This window comes from Mchenga conophoros, linkage group LG11 (assembly GCF_057382185.1).
Source record: "Mchenga conophoros isolate Kocher_MC1m ecotype Shallow Benthic linkage group LG11, M_conophoros_male_GT1.1, whole genome shotgun sequence".
Classification (NCBI taxonomy): domain Eukaryota; kingdom Metazoa; phylum Chordata; class Actinopteri; order Cichliformes; family Cichlidae; genus Mchenga; species Mchenga conophoros.
Window position 1 is genome coordinate 12968532 of NC_140536.1, and position 19083 is coordinate 12987614.

The 19083-nt window shown below is 38.6% G+C and overlaps 3 protein-coding genes across 5 annotated transcripts in view; 1 reads left to right on the top strand and 2 right to left on the bottom strand.

Annotated features, from left to right (window-relative positions):
• Nucleotides 1–12645, top strand: part of hpn (hepsin) — a 28624-nt gene extending 15979 nt beyond the window's left edge. Inside the window, exon 13 of the mRNA XM_085290968.1 lies at nt 11131–12645. Coding sequence (XP_085147094.1) covers nt 11131–11175 — 45 coding nt within the window. The 3' untranslated portion in view covers nt 11176–12645. The remainder of the gene's footprint in view (nt 1–11130) is intronic.
• LOC146563717 (uncharacterized protein C14orf93-like) lies at nt 1083–2977 on the bottom strand. 2 transcript variants are annotated; one of them, XM_085290965.1, is made up of 7 exons: nt 2672–2977; nt 2416–2477; nt 2219–2316; nt 2019–2137; nt 1571–1888; nt 1406–1464; nt 1083–1316 (listed from the first exon to the last, which is right to left on the bottom strand). In XM_085290965.1, the coding sequence occupies exons 1-7, from the start codon at nt 2753–2755 to the stop codon at nt 1208–1210; spliced, it is 849 nt and encodes a 282-aa protein (XP_085147091.1). In that variant the 5' UTR covers nt 2756–2977; the 3' UTR covers nt 1083–1207. The 2 variants fall into 2 exon arrangements, with proteins under 2 accessions (XP_085147091.1, XP_085147090.1); XM_085290964.1 differs by having other exon boundaries at nt 1287–1316; nt 1406–1490; nt 2672–2880.
• LOC146563718 (B-cell receptor CD22-like) lies at nt 12548–18019 on the bottom strand. 2 transcript variants are annotated; one of them, XM_085290967.1, is made up of 11 exons: nt 17941–18019; nt 17802–17856; nt 17349–17687; nt 17049–17273; nt 16164–16442; nt 14800–15090; nt 14542–14617; nt 13922–13952; nt 13593–13754; nt 13397–13506; nt 12548–13074 (listed from the first exon to the last, which is right to left on the bottom strand). In XM_085290967.1, exons 2-11 carry the CDS (start codon nt 17839–17841, stop codon nt 13014–13016), a joined length of 1614 nt encoding a protein of 537 aa, XP_085147093.1. In that variant the 5' UTR covers nt 17842–17856; nt 17941–18019; the 3' UTR covers nt 12548–13013. The 2 variants fall into 2 exon arrangements, with proteins under 2 accessions (XP_085147093.1, XP_085147092.1); XM_085290966.1 differs by having other exon boundaries at nt 14542–14620; nt 17941–18018.
• Nucleotides 18020–19083: the final 1064 nt, after the last annotated feature.

A 19083-nucleotide genomic window follows, 5' to 3' on the forward strand; every position in this document is an offset into this window, starting at 1 on the left:
CAATAATGTTCCCAGACCTACGAACTGGTGGGTTTACTTCTGACATCCTCAGGCCTGTAAATCTGCAGTTACACCCAAGACTATATATTTATGTTTCCTGTGAGCAGAAAGTGCAAATATGCAAATACAGCTGAAACTACTGGATCAGTTAGTAATAATAAAGTAGATTTTTATAGCACCATCAACATGATCTCATACACACACAAACACACACACGCAAAAACACAATAAAGAGCAAAGTCAGCTTGAATAAATAGGCAAGCATAAAACTTAAAACAACACTCACTTTATCTCACAAAGTGTTTCATGGAGTGGCACAGTGGTGCAGCAGTTAAAAACCTGTTTTATGGTATTGCTTTTAGGTATTTGACTAGGGAAAGGGGTATGCAACTATTGCAAACATGAATATGTGCCGTCCTCCATGGACCCTCAATGTGGTTGAACATTAACTGGTTGAAAAGTGGGCTGGAACAGTGGTGTTCACCACAAACGAGAGAAGCGCGAGAGACATATCAAAAACATAAAGCATGAAAAGAACAGACACAATGGACACTATTTCACTTCTGCTCTTTCTGTGTTTTAACTTTGCTCTTCTCTGCTGCTGGCAACGACCAATAACAGCACTAACAAGAGTAGTCCACAGGCCAGTCATGTATGACCATAATCAGCTACAACATGTAGACAGCAGTCCTCACAGCGGTCTCTAGGATGTGACCACCATTGAACCATGTTGATGCCTGAACATTGCCACAAAGTTCTTGGTTAAATCCTGCTGGTTGCTTCTTCTTCACGATTTTCCAGAACCCAACAATATATTTGTCGGGTTAATTTCAAACTGGCAGCAGGTTTGGATAAGAGAGTGATTTCCTGCAGCTTTGTAATGGATTTGCTTGTCATCCTATGTCAACTGTGACAATGATTAAGAAAATGGATGGATAATTGTGTGATAAAAAAATAAAACAACTGCTGTATCTCAGAGGCTTCATGATCTCCTGAGAGGAAAAATTGAGACACTAAAAGGAAAGAATGGACTGTTGTACATCGGCTTCATGTCATACTGTGATAGAGAGGCTCAGGACCAGTTCAAAAGAGCATTTCCTTTTAATTTCAGCTCTGCCGTTCTAGTCCCCCCCCCCATGTATACAGGTCAGTGGTAGTGTGGAGATTGACTTGAGGTGACATTCAGTCAGAGATTTAATTCATTTCATTAGGCCACAGTCACACGGAGGATCTCATTATCCACGCGGTGATGTTCTGGACTTTCAGCTAGAGCGTCGTCCAAAGGAGGCAAGTCTGTGTCATCGGGCGAGCTCAGTCTGTCAAAACACAAAGCAAATACATCATAAAACATACAGCAGGTATTTAAACAGAAAAATGTGTCTCATGCTTTTGTTTTTAAACTTACAGTTCTTCAGTTTTGTAACTAGTGCAGTCGTTCTCAAAGTTGTGATGATTCATAGCTCTCTATAAAAAACACACCAAGACACAAACTGGATTATAATCTTTTTCATCTATATTCTTATAAGGAAGCTTGAGTGCTATGCAGTTGTTAATAAAACCATCACCCAACCTGGGGGATAAGATGCTCTTTGAAATGTTTCTTTGCTGCATCTGGATTGTATGCGTTTGGAGGATTTCTGTCTGAATCCGGTCCAATATGCAGACGTCTGTGATGTGTAGATGTGTATTTTGGATTAGCTTCCAATCTAGCCTGAAGAGTCGCACACAGATCGGTGAGTTCTTTGCTTCGAAAGGAAGGAGGCCTAACAATCCACCCAGCCACCCCTTCAACAGCACCATCCTCCTCCTCGGACATCATATCAATTGTTACACCCCTCCAGAAGTCCAGTTCATCTGCACTGAGGACTCCCTGCCTGGCTTCCAGCAGCTGTAAGCAGAAGCAGTACATACAGTTGTGGATGTGCAACCTCTGTGTGGTGACAGTTTGTGCACTAATGTGACTGAAAAACAGTGCAGCAGTACTGTCAGTGAGTTTAAATCACATCAGATAACTTTACCCTTTTCCTTCTCTGACGGCTGCGGGCTGCAGTCTTCATTGCTTCAGCCTGGGCTGCAAGGTCCGGCTGGCTGTAGCGGAAATTCCTGCGTATGGTCTCATAGTATGTTTTACAGGCAGCTGGAACCATTAAGAGAGCATGTCACAAACCTGGAAACAGACAAAGCTACAGTAAAAGAGTAAAGCACAAACAGTGCTTACATAGAATGGCATCTCTAGCCAGGTTGTGCAAATCCGGACTTTCAGCCAGAGCTTGGACCAAATGAGACGTGACTGCCTCATTGTGAGGCGAGCTCAGTCTACGAAATCCAGATGTTTACACGTCAGCGATCACATTGCGATATATATGTATATATGTATTATACAGCCTGTACAACTTACACGACATAATATCTCACCCTTCTTCGGGATTATAGCGCTTGCGATTTCCCTTGGCGTTATGAAAACGACGCACCGCCTCCTACAAAATAAAACACCATAATTGACTTTATGAACAAACTCTCTCATCCAGCTGTTCCCAGCTCGTCAGATGTGCTAGTCGTTTAGAGCTTAGCAGTTAGCGGTGGCTTCTCTCTGCCTCTCCTGCTCGGGGTGTTTGTGCGGCTCTCCTCTGCCTCCTTAACGCACACGCCGCATACATGCACACATACATACCGCAATCTTGGGATTGTGCGCCCGTCTTTTCCTCTTCTCCTCCACACAAGCGCGGGAGTTCACTACTTCTTCTAAAGCGGTCATCCTCTCGTCTATGGAGTGCAGCTTTGCGTTTACCGCTGTTAGTTGGTCATTCACATCAGCAGCAAACCGAGTCAGCTGACGAGACAGCCCTCTCACAGCAGTGAGCAGTTTGTGGTCTCTGCTGTCCGGAGCAGCCAGTCTGTGCGGGGAGTTCCCGGCATTGCACGGAAAATCCAAGCCGCCAACACACGGTGTCCTAAATCTACCCAGCCTGACAACTTCTCACCAAGCGGAGAGTAACATGCTCATATGGTAATAAGAGACGCTCTTCGCGAGGTTCCTCCAATCACCTGCAAGATCCTGGTCACATGGAAACCTCATCCAATTATATGCGAGGCTAAGGTCACAGGTACTCCCGGCCGGTGTGGCGCCCCCCGCCCCCAACCTCATTTGCATTTTTATAACTTACAGCATTTTCATTTGCGTGTGAAAGCCTCCACCTTACCTGGGTGGTGCCAGGCTTCTCTGACATGCAAAACTAGCTGAAATTCAAGTTCAACATAGATTCCCAGCAGTTCCTGATTTTATGTGCTGCCTACAAATTCCTGATCTCTACCTGCACCTCTGCTGCAATTCACTGTGCTGCTTACTTCAAAACCCCCACTTTCATGTGGTGATGTTCTTATTAGCGTTTTACTGTATTACTTGAATTTTATTATCTTCTAATAATAACAGAAACACAATGGTGGTGTTTACATATGTTGGGCAACATAACCTGCTGAAGTTCAAGAAAACATCAGAATGGAGAAACTGATAGGAAGGCAACGGCCTGTTAAAACAGAGGTATGCAGATCTCTGAATGCACACCAGCCACAGTACAGGACTTGTGTCAAGCCAGCCTCCAATTCGAGACTTGCAGTCAAGCCAGCCTCCAGTTTGTTTTACGTTCCCTGTGTATTCAAAGTATTACGGGAATGGATGTGGAAACCGGATTTCAAAATAAAAGCCAACTTCAAGTGAATTAACAGATATGTTAAGAACATAATAACATATAATTTAGGCTTTTTTTTTTTTTTTACAAACTCTAATGTTAGATCTATATGACACAGCCTTGTACCCTAATTGTGCCCTGTCACTATCAAGGCCATCTTATTTTGGATTTCAAAGTAAAAGCCCTGTGAATCTTCATTTTTGAACTACTCTTTCAATGACTTAATAATGCTCTTAAAAGCAAAAGTCGTATTTCCAAATACTATTTGAACTTTATATCAACACTTTCCAACCACAGTCTTTTTACAGTGATACCATATCAATATCAAGTCAGTCTGATTTTGCCTTTCATAGTAATGGCCCTTTGAAATTGTCCATAATTGACTTAATCTTCTAACGATTCAAAATGCTCTAAAATGAAAAATTCTTGTTTCCACAGGGTAATTCCACCTTAGATCAACAGTATACAGCCCCACAGTGATACCATATCAATATCAAGTCATTCTGATTATGCCTTCCAAAATAAAAGCCTTTTTAAATTGTCCATAATTGACCTAACTTTCAGTGATTTCAAAATGTTTTAAAATGGAAATTTCCTGTTTCCACAGGGTAATTCCACTCCAGATCAACAGTATACAACCTCACGATGTTACCATATCAATATCAAGACATTCTGATATTGCTTTAAAAAATAAAAGCATTTTCAAACTGCCCATATCTGAGTTGCTCCTGGAACAATTTCAAAATGCTCTAAAATGGCACATTCCTGTTTCCACAGGGTAATTCCACTTTAGATCAACAGTATACAGCCCCACAGTGATACCATATCAATATCAAGTCATTCTGATTTTGCTCTCAAAAATAAAAGCCTTTTCAAATTGTCCATAATTGACCTAACTTTCAGTGATTTCAAAATGCTCTAAAAAGGAAAATTCCTGTTTCCACAGGGTAATTCCACCTTAGATCAACAGTATACAGCCCCACAGTGATACCATATCAATATCAAGTCATTCTGATTATGCCTTCCAAAATAAAAGACTTTTTAAATTGTCCATAATTGACCTAACTTTCAGTGATTTCAAAATGCTCTAAAATGGAAATTTCCTGTTTCCACAGGGTAATTCCACTTTAGATCAACAGTATACAGCCCCACAGTGATACCATATCAATGTCAAGTCATTCTGATTTTGCCTTCCAAAGTAAAAGCCTTTTCAAATTGTCCACAATTGACCTAACTTTCAGTGATTTCAAAATGCTCTAAAATGGAAATTTCCTGTTTCCACAGGGTAATTCCACCTTAGATCAACAGTATACAGCCCCACAGTGATACCATATTAATATCAAGTCATTCTGATTATGCCTTCCAAAATAAATGTCCTTTCAAATTGAGCATATACGACCTACTCTTTTAAAGATTTCAAAATGCTCTAAAAGTGAAAATTGCTGTTTCCACAGGATAATTTCACTTTAGGTCAACAGTATACAACCTCACGATGTTACCACATCAATATCAAGTCATTCTGATTTTGCTTTCAAAAATAAAAGCATTTTCAAAATGCCCATATCTGACTTGATCCTGGAACAATTTCAAAATGCTCTAAAATGGAAAATTCCTGTTTCCACAGGGTAATTCCACCTTAGATCAACAGTATACAGCCCCACAGTGATACCATATCAATATCAAGTCATTCTGATTATGCCTTCCAAAGTAAAAGCCTTTTCAAATTGTCCACAATTGACCTAACTTTCAGTGATTTCAAAATGCTCTAAAATGGAAATTTCGTGTTTCCACAGGATAATTCTACTCCAGATCAACAGTATACAGCCCCACAGTGATACCATATTAATATCAAGTCATTCTGATTTTGCCTTCCAAAATAAAAGACTTTTCAAATTGCCAAGATACGACCTACTCTTTTAAAGATTTCAAAATGCTCTAAAAGTGAAAATTGCTGTTTCCACAGGATAATTTCACTTTAGGTCAACAGTATACAACCTCACGATGTTACCATATCAATTTCAAGTAATTCTGATTATGCCTTCCAAAATAATGGCCTGTTGAAAATGCCCATAATTTACCTAACTTTCAGTGATTTCAGAATGCTCTAAAAAGGAAGATTTCAGTTTCCACAGGGTAATTCCACTTTAGATCAACAGTATACAACCTCACGATGTTACCATGTCAATTTCAAGTCAGTCTGATTTTGCTTTTCAAAATAAAAGCTTTTTCAATTTGCCCATATATGACTTACTCTTGGAGCGAATTCAAAATGCTCTAAGATGGAAAATTGCTGTTTCCACAGCATAATTCCACTTTAGATCAATAGTATCCAACCCCACAGTGATACCATATCAATATCAAATCAGTCTGATGTTGCCTTCCAAAATAAAAGACTTTTCAAATTGCCGATATACGACCTACTCTTTTAAAGAATTCAGAACGCTCTAAAAATGAAACTTGCTCTTTCCACAGGATGAATCCATGTTAGATCAAAAGTGTACATCCACACCATGGTACTACTTCAATTTCAAGTCATTCTGATTTTGCCTTCCAAAATAATGGCCTGTTGAAAATGCCAATAACTTACCTAACTTTCAGTGATTTCGGAATGCTCTAAAAAGGAAATTTTCTGTTTCCACAGAATAATTTCACTTTAAATCAACAGTATACAACCCCACAGAGATACGATGTTAAGATCAAGTCACTCTGATTTTGCCTTCCAAAATAAAAGTATTTTCAAATTGCCCGTAGACGACCTACTCGTTTAACGATTTCAAAATGCTCTTAAATTGAAAGATGCTGTTTCCACAGGATAATTCCACTTTAGATCAACAGTATCCAACCCGACAGTAAAACCATGTAAATTTCATGTTGGTCTGATTTCGCCTTTCAAATTAATGGCCTGTCGAATTTGTCCATATGTGATATACTCTTTCAATTATTTCAGAATGTTTTAAAAATGAAAATTGCTGTTTCAACACATATTGGGTTTTCATTTTGAAAAGCAAAATCAGACTCAATTGATTATGACAGAATTGAATCATAAAGATGATGTAAAAGGAAGCTGAAATTGCCACTAGGTTGTAATTGATAGTACGTTTATATTTTAAGTCTGTGGAAAGATGTCATTCTAAATAAAGAAATTACAAAACAGCTTGCAAACCAACCATGACATCTTTCCACAGACTTAAAATATAAACGTACTATCAATTACAACCTAGTGGCAATTTCAGCTTCCTTTTACATCATCTTTATGATTCAATTCTGTCATAATCAATTGAGTCTGATTTTGCTTTTCAAAATGAAAACCCAATATGTGTTGAAACAGCAATTTTCATTTTTAAAACATTCTGAAATAATTGAAAGAGTATATCACATATGGACAAATTCGACGGGCCATTAATTTGAAAGGCGAAATCAGACCAACATGAAATTTACATGGTTTTACTGTCGGGTTGGATACTGTTGATCTAAAGTGGAATTATCCTGTGGAAACAGCATCTTTCAATTTAAGAGCATTTTGAAATCGTTAAACGAGTAGGTCGTCTACGGGCAATTTGAAAATACTTTTATTTTGGAAGGCAAAATCAGAGTGACTTGATCTTAACATCGTATCTCTGTGGGGTTGTATACTGTTGATTTAAAGTGAAATTATTCTGTGGAAACAGAAAATTTCCTTTTTAGAGCATTCCGAAATCACTGAAAGTTAGGTAAGTTATTGGCATTTTCAACAGGCCATTATTTTGGAAGGCAAAATCAGAATGACTTGAAATTGAAGTAGTACCATGGTGTGGATGTACACTTTTGATCTAACATGGATTCATCCTGTGGAAAGAGCAAGTTTCATTTTTAGAGCGTTCTGAATTCTTTAAAAGAGTAGGTCGTATATCGGCAATTTGAAAAGTCTTTTATTTTGGAAGGCAACATCAGACTGATTTGATATTGATATGGTATCACTGTGGGGTTGGATACTATTGATCTAAAGTGGAATTATGCTGTGGAAACAGCAATTTTCCATCTTAGAGCATTTTGAATTCGCTCCAAGAGTAAGTCATATATGGGCAAATTGAAAAAGCTTTTATTTTGAAAAGCAAAATCAGACTGACTTGAAATTGACATGGTAACATCGTGAGGTTGTATACTGTTGATCTAAAGTGGAATTACCCTGTGGAAACTGAAATCTTCCTTTTTAGAGCATTCTGAAATCACTGAAAGTTAGGTAAATTATGGGCATTTTCAACAGGCCATTATTTTGGAAGGCATAATCAGAATTACTTGAAATTGATATGGTAACATCGTGAGGTTGTATACTGTTGACCTAAAGTGAAATTATCCTGTGGAAACAGCAATTTTCACTTTTAGAGCATTTTGAAATCTTTAAAAGAGTAGGTCGTATCTTGGCAATTTGAAAAGTCTTTTATTTTGGAAGGCAAAATCAGAATGACTTGATATTAATATGGTATCACTGTGGGGCTGTATACTGTTGATCTGGAGTAGAATTATCCTGTGGAAACACGAAATTTCCATTTTAGAGCATTTTGAAATCACTGAAAGTTAGGTCAATTGTGGACAATTTGAAAAGGCTTTTACTTTGGAAGGCATAATCAGAATGACTTGATATTGATATGGTATCACTGTGGGGCTGTATACTGTTGATCTAAGGTGGAATTACCCTGTGGAAACAGGAATTTTCCATTTTAGAGCATTTTGAAATTGTTCCAGGATCAAGTCAGATATGGGCATTTTGAAAATGCTTTTATTTTTGAAAGCAAAATCAGAATGACTTGATATTGATGTGGTAACATCGTGAGGTTGTATACTGTTGACCTAAAGTGAAATTATCCTGTGGAAACAGCAATTTTCACTTTTAGAGCATTTTGAAATCTTTAAAAGAGTAGGTCGTATATGCTCAATTTGAAAGGGCATTTATTTTGGAAGGCATAATCAGAATGACTTGATATTAATATGGTATCACTGTGGGGCTGTATACTGTTGATCTAAGGTGGAATTACCCTGTGGAAACAGGAAATTTCCATTTTAGAGCATTTTGAAATCACTGAAAGTTAGGTCAATTGTGGACAATTTGAAAAGGCTTTTACTTTGGAAGGCAAAATCAGAATGACTTGACATTGATATGGTATCACTGTGGGGCTGTATACTGTTGATCTAAAGTGGAATTACCCTGTGGAAACAGGAAATTTCCATTTTAGAGCATTTTGAAATCACTGAAAGTTAGGTCAATTATGGACAATTTAAAAAGTCTTTTATTTTGGAAGGCATAATCAGAATGACTTGATATTGATATGGTATCACTGTGGGGCTGTATACTGTTGATCTAAGGTGGAATTACCCTGTGGAAACAGGAATTTTCCTTTTTAGAGCATTTTGAAATCACTGAAAGTTAGGTCAATTATGGACAATTTGAAAAGGCTTTTATTTTTGAGAGCAAAATCAGAATGACTTGATATTGATATGGTATCACTGTGGGGCTGTATACTGTTGATCTAAAGTGGAATTACCCTGTGGAAACAGGAATGTGCCATTTTAGAGCATTTTGAAATTGTTCCAGGAGCAACTCAGATATGGGCAGTTTGAAAATGCTTTTATTTTTTAAAGCAATATCAGAATGTCTTGATATTGATATGGTAACATCGTGAGGTTGTATACTGTTGATCTGGAGTGGAATTACCCTGTGGAAACAGGAAATTTCCATTTTAAAACATTTTGAAATCACTGAAAGTTAGGTCAATTATGGACAATTTAAAAAAGGCTTTTATTTTGGAAGGCATAATCAGAATGACTTGATATTGATATGGTATCACTGTGGGGCTGTATACTGTTGATCTAAGGTGGAATTACCCTGTGGAAACAAGAATTTTTCATTTTAGAGCATTTTGAATCGTTAGAAGATTAAGTCAATTATGGACAATTTCAAAGGGCCATTACTATGAAAGGCAAAATCAGACTGACTTGATATTGATATGGTATCACTGTAAAAAGACTGTGGTTGGAAAGTGTTGATATAAAGTTCAAATAGTATTTGGAAATACGACTTTTGCTTTTAAGAGCATTATTAAGTCATTGAAAGAGTAGTTCAAAAATGAAGATTCACAGGGCTTTTACTTTGAAATCCAAAATAAGATGGCCTTGATAGTGACAGGGCACAATTAGGGTACAAGGCTGTGTCATATAGATCTAACATTAGAGTTTGTAAAAAAAAAAAAGCCTAAATTATATGTTATTATGTTCTTAACATATCTGTTAATTCACTCGAAGTTGGCTTTTATTTTGAAATCCGGTTTCCACATCCATTCCCGTAATACTTTGAATACACAGGGAACGTAAAACAAACTGGAGGCTGGCTTGACTGCAAGTCTCGAATTGGAGGCTGGCTTGACACCAGTGCCACAGGAGTGATGGTGTCACTCCTGCCAGCAAAGAATGGAAAAATTAGACTACACAGGCTCGTCAAAACTTGACATCAGAAGACTGGAAAAACACTGCCTGGCCTGATGAGCCTGCACAATTTGTGAGGTCAGACACTGATGTTGGATGAGAAGGCCTGGCTCGCAGTCTCTGCAGCAATTCATGCCAGAGGTGTTTTGTAAGATTAAGGTCAGGACGTTGTGGAGGTCAGCGTTCCACATTTAACTCGTTCATCCATGTCTTTATGGACCTTGCTTTGTGTATAGTCATGTTGAAACAGGAAGGGATCATCCTCAAACTGTTTCCACAATGTTGGGAGCATAAAATTGTCTAAAATGCCACGGGGCGACCGTGGTTCAGGGGGTTGGGAAGCTCATCTGTAACCGGAAGGTTGCTGGTTCAATCCCCCAGCTCTCTCTGTCCTGATCGTTGTGTCCTTGGGCAAGACACTTTACCGTACTGGTGTTGGCACGATGTGCTTCTGTCAGTCTGTCCCAGGGCAGCTGTGGCTACAACTGTAGTTTGCCTGCACCAGTGTGTGTGAATGAATAGTGGAATGTAAAGCGCTTTGGGTGCCTAGAAAAGCGCTATATAAATGCAGTCCATTATAAAATGTCTCTTTATGTTGAAGCTTTAAGGTTTCCTTTCACTGGAACTAAGGGGCTGAGCCCAATTCCTGAAAAACAACCCAACACCATAATCCCCCCTTCACCGAACCGAGTTGCAGTTGTTTCCCAATCAGGGATACTTTGTTATAATACCACTAACAGTTAACTGTGGAATATTTAGTGTTACATTGAGACCTGAGAGCGACTCATTTTGTCACAAATGTTTGTCGAAGCAGTCTGCATGTCTTAGTGCTTGGTTATATACCTGTGCCCATGAAATTGATGAGAAGACCTGAAGTTAATGTTTTGGATGGGTTGCTGAATATTGATGTTTTAAGATGAATAGAATGATACAATTAAGAATTTCATCCTGTTATAACATGTTCAATTCTGCTTTTGTTTTTCCTCAGAACTATCAAAACTCACCCGGTGTTCATAAAATGGCACGGACATGAGATTCCTGCTTTCATGTTTCTGCTTTTTCCACTCTTGGATGACAAAATGGACAGTCCCCATAAGTGATACTGTGACTACATAGGTGCTACGACAGGGGGAAACAAGGCTGTGATGTTCCCCTCTCGTCAAGCCTTCCATTCTCACTGAAGCATTTTTCTGAGGATTTTAACAACTCTCTGAGCCTTTACTGTAGAGTGAAAAGTCTGGACACACATGAAGGTGTGACACAGTCACACCTTCATACCGTACATATTATCAAATGTTAACAGAGGCTTATGTCTTTGCAGGGATACACAGACAGAGCCCAGACATGAGGATCTCAAGTGATGAGCTTACTGATTCACTGCAGTAATCAGAACCACTACAGTTTGTAAACTACATTATTTTTCTGACACCATTTTCTTTGCATTTCTGTGGAAAAAAAAAAGTTACCAGAAGTAAACCTATAAATACAACATCAGTTAATTGCGTACTTATAAGGTCTGTTTGAAGAATTCATGATGTAATTTCAAGCCTCATTTTATGAAATTCTTCTTTATGTGGAGATTTTATTTGTTCGCCCCACACAAGTCACTTTCTTCAGTGTTGGTCTTCCTGCAGCCTTCTACTCAGCAAGCCACAGTGAGTGCACCCTGCATCATCAATTAGTACTAAATACTTAAAGTACTTTGGTCTTAACAGAAAACTAGAGATTAGTGCTAATTAACATGTAGAGAAATCCTGGAGTTTCTGTTTTTTAAACTTAAAACTCATAACAGTCATTTACAGTTCAACCTGTACGTGTGTGATACACGCCATATCTTTTTATATGCAGTAGCTTTACTTTTTTATAATAAAAATAATAATAAATCATACAGATTACAGTTAAAATCAATCAGTTTTTTGTTGTTGCCTTGTAAATATTAGTCAGTGTCTTGTTTATGTAGATGTTTATTTGTGACATTTTACACATGTCTAAAAGACTTGCTGATCTGAAGAGCCAACAGTGCAATACCGACTATAATCATGTTCTTATTAAATATGTACGTTGCAGACTTTTATACTTCTACTTGTGACTTTCAACTTTCAAATGCTAAAGGTGTCCCATCACATTAACTGGTTTTATTCCTCCTACACACATATATGCACACACATTACTGTATATCTTGGTTTTGTTCTTACTTATTAGAGTGGCTGCTGAAAATTGAATTTATACATGACCCAAATAAATGATTCGATATTCTACATCAAGAACATCAACATCTTTTTATGATGTAGGCGTCAGTGGTAAGATTGACTTGTAAACAGATTTTACCAAGCAGGAAGTACTGCAGTTCAATCAAGTCTGTTCAGTCTAATAGTTACTATTTCGGACCACCATGTGGAATAAAATTGTTTTACACTTACAGGATTTATCATGTGCATACTATAAATATTGTAAAATGTAATTGTTGCATTGAGTGTTGCATTGAAATAAAGCTTTAATTGGCCGCAGGCATCTTGTAACAATATTCATTGTTCATTCATCAATCCCATTAACAAATTAATTCACAAGCTGAACCAGTCTCATTACCTCTTAGCTGATGGAATGACAGAAATGTCATTTTTTCTCCCTGCCATCCTTTAAAACATATTTTAAATTTCACATGCTATTAATTTGATCAGTTGTGTTTTTACAACATAAACAGTGCAACAACATGATTGCTATAAATAATTAAAATTATTTCAATAAAAAACATTTAGTTTTCAAACGTTTTAACACTCCTGAAAACAGGTTTGCCTTAAGATGACGGTACACTGAGCTTTAAACTTGCTTATTTTCTTGAGAGGAAGAGGGCACATGACAAAATGCAGAGACTCAGCTGGATTTAAACACAGAGGCGTAGATCACAGAGTCGTTGTTTTCTCTTGCTTCGGACCTGAGGAGAAAACAGTGGAATGAACAATGTGGTTGGGTCGCAGTCTGAAGCTGTGTCAGGTGTCACTTCTGTGATAACCTTTATGATGACACACCGATAGCAACACTGAGGCAGTTTAAGATCAGTTTTGTTATCATGGAGTGTGGTTGTGTCTCCTTTAGTAACGTTTCTAGAAATGTGCAGGCTTTAGCCATTGTTATAAAGATAAATCTTAATTTTTTTATCTGTGATGATTTCAGTTATTTTGCTTTAGTTGGAGACGTGTGTGGAAACCCTACAATGCTGTGCTGTGAACATGTCAGAGTTTGGAGAGGAAGCATACCAGGAGTGCTGTGGCCGTCTGTTGGAGTTCAGGTGATGTGGAAAACTGGGGTCTTTGGGCCTGATGGTCACTGTGGAATAGGTAACCTCATCTTCATAAGAAGTGGTATCCTAAGAGAAAGAAGAAGTTGATGTAATATGAGTGTGTTGTGTTTAGTAGAGATGCTGAACAGTTACGACTGTGGATCATTACTTACATCCCGGTGTGAGCTCCTCTGCGAAGCCGTAGAAATGGCCTGAGGAGGGACAGAGGGAGTCGAGGATGGAAGCGGGTGGATGTTAGCATAAGTGGTGTCAGGTGGATCTTCGGCGGCTGATGATCTTGATCTTGTTCTGATGAGCCTGGAGTCAAACACTCTCTGCCAGAGTGGACACATCCAAATCATCACTCTACTAGAATATTTGGTCTGCTATCTGTGTGTGTGTGTGTGTGTGTGTGTGTGCATGCTCTTCAGCGGGATACTTCCCAAACCTGTGTGTAACTGACAGATATGGCTTATTTAAAGATTTTTTTGCATGTACTCACTTTCTTGTCTGCGCTAGTCTTCTGTTTCTTCCTGCCATGACAACAAAATTTAAAAAGATAAATAAATCAAGGGTTAAATATGTCAAAAGTTGTGCCAACTCAAGCCAGAACAGAACGTTCTACGTTGCTCAGTCACGTTTCCTAATGTTTAAGGGAAGCTGTTATGTAATACTAGCAAACACAGGCAGCTTACATGCTAAAATACTGCCTTCTAGGAGTTTCTTAATATATCAAAACTAACTAAATGTACAGACACAATCTATAAAGAATCCATGAAAGTCGTTTTATGTATAGTAGTGACCTTCTGTGCTGATATGGACCCTAGCAATGAATGCTCCCCTCCCTACTAAATGCCAAGATACCGACTGTCAGTGTAGAAATATGCTGCGGTGACTGATGTGTTAAAAATGGCAGCAGCAGAATGGAAATTCAGATGACACACACAGTGCATGTTAACACTCATTACAGCATTAGGTAAGACACGTTTTTAAAAGTTCTGCAACACGTGAAAAAAAATACAGTGACATAAGAAATATGCACATTTAAGTAAGTGTTTAAGTGCAAAAAATGACATGAGTCAGCCTCACTAAAGCCTCACTCTCCATCTCTTACTGACTCACCGGAACAGAAGAAGCGCCACCACTAGTGTCACAAGAAGAGAAACTCCAATTCCAGCCACGACTGGGAGGGACTGCCCTTCTGAGGGGAAAGCACACACTCAGCTTGGAAATAACATATAGTCAATTAGCTCAATAAATTTCAATAAAGGAATTGAGGCAACTTAAGATTTATTTTTCATATCAGATTAAGAGGTTGTGGTATTTGGCACAGATTGCCTTTTGAGGATACAACGAGCATCTGTAAGTATTGGCTCCTACCATCCTGCTTTCTCTGCATGGACAGCAGCACCTGAGTTGAGTTGCTCTCCCCGAGACTGTTCCTGACCTTGCAGAGGTACACTCCACTGTGGGACTCTTCCACAGAGGGAAGGGAGAGCAGCTGTCCTGAGCCCACCTGCAGCATGGAGCTGGTGGCGTCAGAGTCAACCATTTTGTACCATATGTAGCTGTCTGCTGCGGGGTTAGCCACACCGCTGCAGGTCAGATTGACACTGCTGCCCTCATCAAACAGCTGTGGATCCACTGAAATGGAAATGTTCGTTGGAGGGTCTGAAAAAGCCCAAACATCACGATTGTTAACAGATTTGTTATAAAAAGACAGGAAAAATGGTGATAAGTGATCAGCTGTTCACAACCTCTTCTTCTTTGAGTGCTAAAATCTGAAGAGACACATTACAACTAAAATAATTACATTTAAATGTGCTCTCTTGTCTTCCTAATAAAAACAGAAGAGATACACTTCTCAATAGCTTTAAGATCCAAAATGTAAATTAAAAAAAAGGATGACACCCCCCCCCCCCCCCCCCCCCCCGACACACACACACACACACACACACACACACACACACACAAAAGCTGCTGACTTTAATTAATTTGGTTGCATGTAATCTTGCATCTAACTTTGATGCCTAACTTCAGTGGAAAATGTTACATTTGTTGGAATCTTGTTAAAGATAAATTCTTTGAATGAATAAACCTTAAGAGTATCAGTTAAACTCTAATTTCATCACGTATTTGTTAGGACAGGACAGACTTTGTCTTCCAGAAGTGATCTCTAAATTAAAGTGGGCATGTAGGACTAATTTGGACCATGGAGCCCTAAAAAACTGTTATAGATTTAACTCTTTCCGTGAAGCTCAATTTAGGAAATAAATGTTTAAAATAAAAGTTTTTAGGACCCACATAAACCCACCTAAACACTAAAAAACAGTCTAAGGGGGTCACCTTAGACTGCAACAATTAGATTTTTTAAAAATGTGTTTCTGGTCCTTTCATTCATCAGTCTCTTCTCCCTATGGACAACACTAAAGAACTTGTTAACTTGTGAATAATCAGGTCTTAGAAAATTTCCTTTTTAAGTAGATGGTGAAACCAGTTAGACGACATGTGTGCTTTACTGTAAAAAGTTAAAAAATGATGCATCAGCATGGATATTTTAATATCACTTCCTCCAGACTGAACTTTTTGACACATTGTGACAGCAAACAGACAGACTGTAGCAATCATCAGGAAGTTGTGATATCAGTCAGTTGAGGATTGCCTTTGAAATGTCTGACACTGTACTCATGACCATGTGTCTAATTGCCCTCCTAGATAGCTTCCAAGTAACCAGACACACTCACATCTAACGTCAAGGTGAACCTCTGTCGAGTTGATCAAGTCGATGCCCCTCCAGCTGATGTTATTCCATGCCTGGCAGTAGTACCATCCTCTGTCGCTGGGGAGGATGTCAGAGATGATGTAATTCTGCCCTGAACTGAGAAGCTGTCCATCCTTATACAGGCTGTATCCGCTGTGTGCCACAGGAGGGTTGGCATCGCTGCTGCAGGTCAAAGTCGCTGTCCCTCCACTGCGGATGTCTCCCCATGGACTCACTGATAGTGTCACTTCTCTGGGAGCGTCTGCTTGAGAGGAGATAAGGAAGTGTAGCCACATGGACGATAAATCCTGATCGTAATGATGGAGTCATTAAAAGTGTCAATACATGCAACAAAAATAAAATACAATGAAGGAAAATTTCAGTATTTTACTTCCCCTTTTCTGTTTTTAAAACTAATTTTTACAAGCCACAAAAAAACTCCTCTGTCATCCTGCTGTCTCTTATCTCATCGGCATGGGCCACAACAATGGTGCTCATGCTGGATAAAACATAACCTTATCTGACCTTATTTCACACTTAGATCAAACTTCAAGCAGCCTTTAACCTAATTTCCCAGAGTAAAGGTGATATATTGTGATGTCCAAGTGAGGATATGTAAAAGTACAACTTGAGCCAATTTCTGGACACAATTGTCCAAAAATGATTCTAATAATTCACATGATCAAAGTTATTGAAATATTATGATGAGATTCAAGTGTACTCCTGTAACAATTGGTCTTCCTCACAGGAGACAGAAAGAAAAACACAGTCATATATAATAAAGTTAATCATATATTCATGTAGCACGTGAATAGAGCGGGGCCTGTAACTTGAATTCTGTGGTATGCTTTCTTAACCCTCTACTCACATTGAACATTCAGAGCCACAGGTGCGGATCTGACTGATTCCTGTCCATGGACTGCACAATAGTAGTCCCCAGCATCCTCTCTCCTGGCCTGGAAGACTGGATTTGACACAGGTTGCCCATCTCTGAACCAGACAATGTCTTTAGGCTCAGGACAGCCTGACATACAGGTCAGCGCGACATGACCTCCCTCTGTCACAGTGCTCGGCTCGATGACTGTGGTCAGCTCTGATAAAGAAACATAAATCAATAAATGTTTGCTAAACTCATCGAAACAGAAATGTTCTCGTAATTAGTTGTTACCTCCCACAGACAAGTACATCGGTTTTATGCTCATCCATCTGTTGAATGTTGTGGTAAAACGAAAATAGTAAGCTCCTTCATCAGTGTGTTGTACATCATTGACCTTCAGACTGCAGTCGCCGCGGAAGTTTCCCAAATATTTAAAGTGGTCCAGACTTGAAGTAAGTTTATCAAGAGGAAAAAGTCCCCATCTGCCAGATGCATACAAGTTTTTAAACCAGCTGACAGAAGTAACAGAGTGACCTACAGGGTAGTCATATTTGCAGTTGATCAACACTGATGTTCCTTTCAAAGCACACTGATTTTCAGACGTCACACTCCAGTCTCCGCTCCAGACACCTTTGGACAAAAATGCAGAAAATGAAGAAAAATGTATTTCCAGAATTAGCGCTGCAGTTCCATTTTAGTCATCACATATCCTGTTTATTAGATTAAAAAAATAAATCTCCTCACCTGGCGTTATTACCAGAATGATCAGGCTCCAGCTTTCCATTATTTGAAGTTTTACCTGCAACAATCATGACAGAGGTCAATATACACCAGCTGTCCCAAAAAATAAAGAAACCATGAGTTAGTGATCAGAAGTACTCACCGGCTGAAGCAAAGTGGCTTATTGCTTTACACATTCTTCATTTTTGTGGTGCAAAAAGCAGAAGTAGGCACACATCCTTTCGTTGCTTCCTCTAATGTCACACTTTCAGAATGATTATGAAAAGTTATAGTTTCATTTTTTTTTAAAAACGGATATCAACACAAATATTTCAATTTATAATTAACCTATTAAAATGTTTCCATACTCTATTAAACAAGCATTATCTAATAATTGTATTTAAAAAAAGACAACTAATTGATACAGCTTACATCTAATGAAGATGTTTTATTTATTTAAGATGATCAACTCTGACTTCGACTAACATCACTTTAAAATGACTGTTCTTAATTAAGGATTTCTCATTTGTTGAATGCCCGCTGTTCTAGCTCATCGCCTTTTTTTTGCCGAGGAAAGGAGTCAAGGATGTAGGAAGGGCTTGTAGACGACCTGAAATATATTTTTCCACCAGGTGGGGCTACCGCTCTATTTAAGTGAAGCTGGAGAACCCACCGGTGTCTTCATAGATATTTTTTGCTCAAAGTGCAGCGCTGTGATCGTCTTAACGTATCTTCATGTGATACCTCTGTGTGCAGCTGTCACTCTAACGCTGTGGCAATGGATTGTTTTGTGTTTTGGATCTCGCAGGCGTTTAAGTATCAAAAGCAATGGATTTTAAGAGCATGTTTCATGACTCATTCAGGTTTGTGGTTCTTGTATCCAACATAAGTGAATTATGCTGTGCACTGTGGTTGGTGTCCATGAACAGGAAGAGCCTGTTCTCAAAGGAACAATCACCATGTGATTTCCTCTCCTCTCCGCTGTATTTAACTAAGGCATTATTAAGGTACTTTTATATCGTGCGTCCAACAGGATGATTGTAACATCATGATTTGTCATGACTGATTTCTTAACGTTGTCTTTTCTGGACACATTGCCCCACGAAATATTGCAATTGCTGCAAAAGAAAGGAAATGTTACAAACAGCGCATTAGTGACACATTTATAGGCAAAAACATTTTCTAAAATTTGAAAGTTTGAAGCTATAGGATGAAGTTCTGCATCAGGTCAAATATGTAGACTCTTTCAGAAAGAGTGAGTGAGCCTCTAAAGAAATTTGTGTACAAATCTGGGACTCATCAATAC

Bases quoted from the DNA above. Each gene is read 5' to 3' on its own strand.
- LOC146563718 (XM_085290966.1), bottom strand. From the start codon at position 17,841: ATGGAAAGCTGGAGCCTGATCATTCTGGTAATAACGCCAG. The intron at 16,443-17,048 runs GTGAGTAGAGGG...CCTCTCAAGCAG, and splicing joins TGTGGCTCTGAATGTTCAAT to ACGCTCCCAGAGAAGTGACA. The intron at 13,507-13,592 runs GTAAGTAATGAT...TCTTTCTCTTAG, and splicing joins AGAGGAGCTCACACCGGGAT to GATACCACTTCTTATGAAGA.
- LOC146563717 (XM_085290965.1), bottom strand. From the start codon at position 2,755: ATGACCGCTTTAGAAGAAGTAGTGAACTCCCGCGCTTGTGTGGAGGAG. The intron at 2,138-2,218 runs GTAAGCACTGTT...TAATGGTTCCAG, and splicing joins GGCTAGAGATGCCATTCTAT to CTGCCTGTAAAACATACTAT. The intron at 1,889-2,018 runs GTAAAGTTATCT...TTCTGCTTACAG, and splicing joins GCCGTCAGAGAAGGAAAAGG to CTGCTGGAAGCCAGGCAGGG.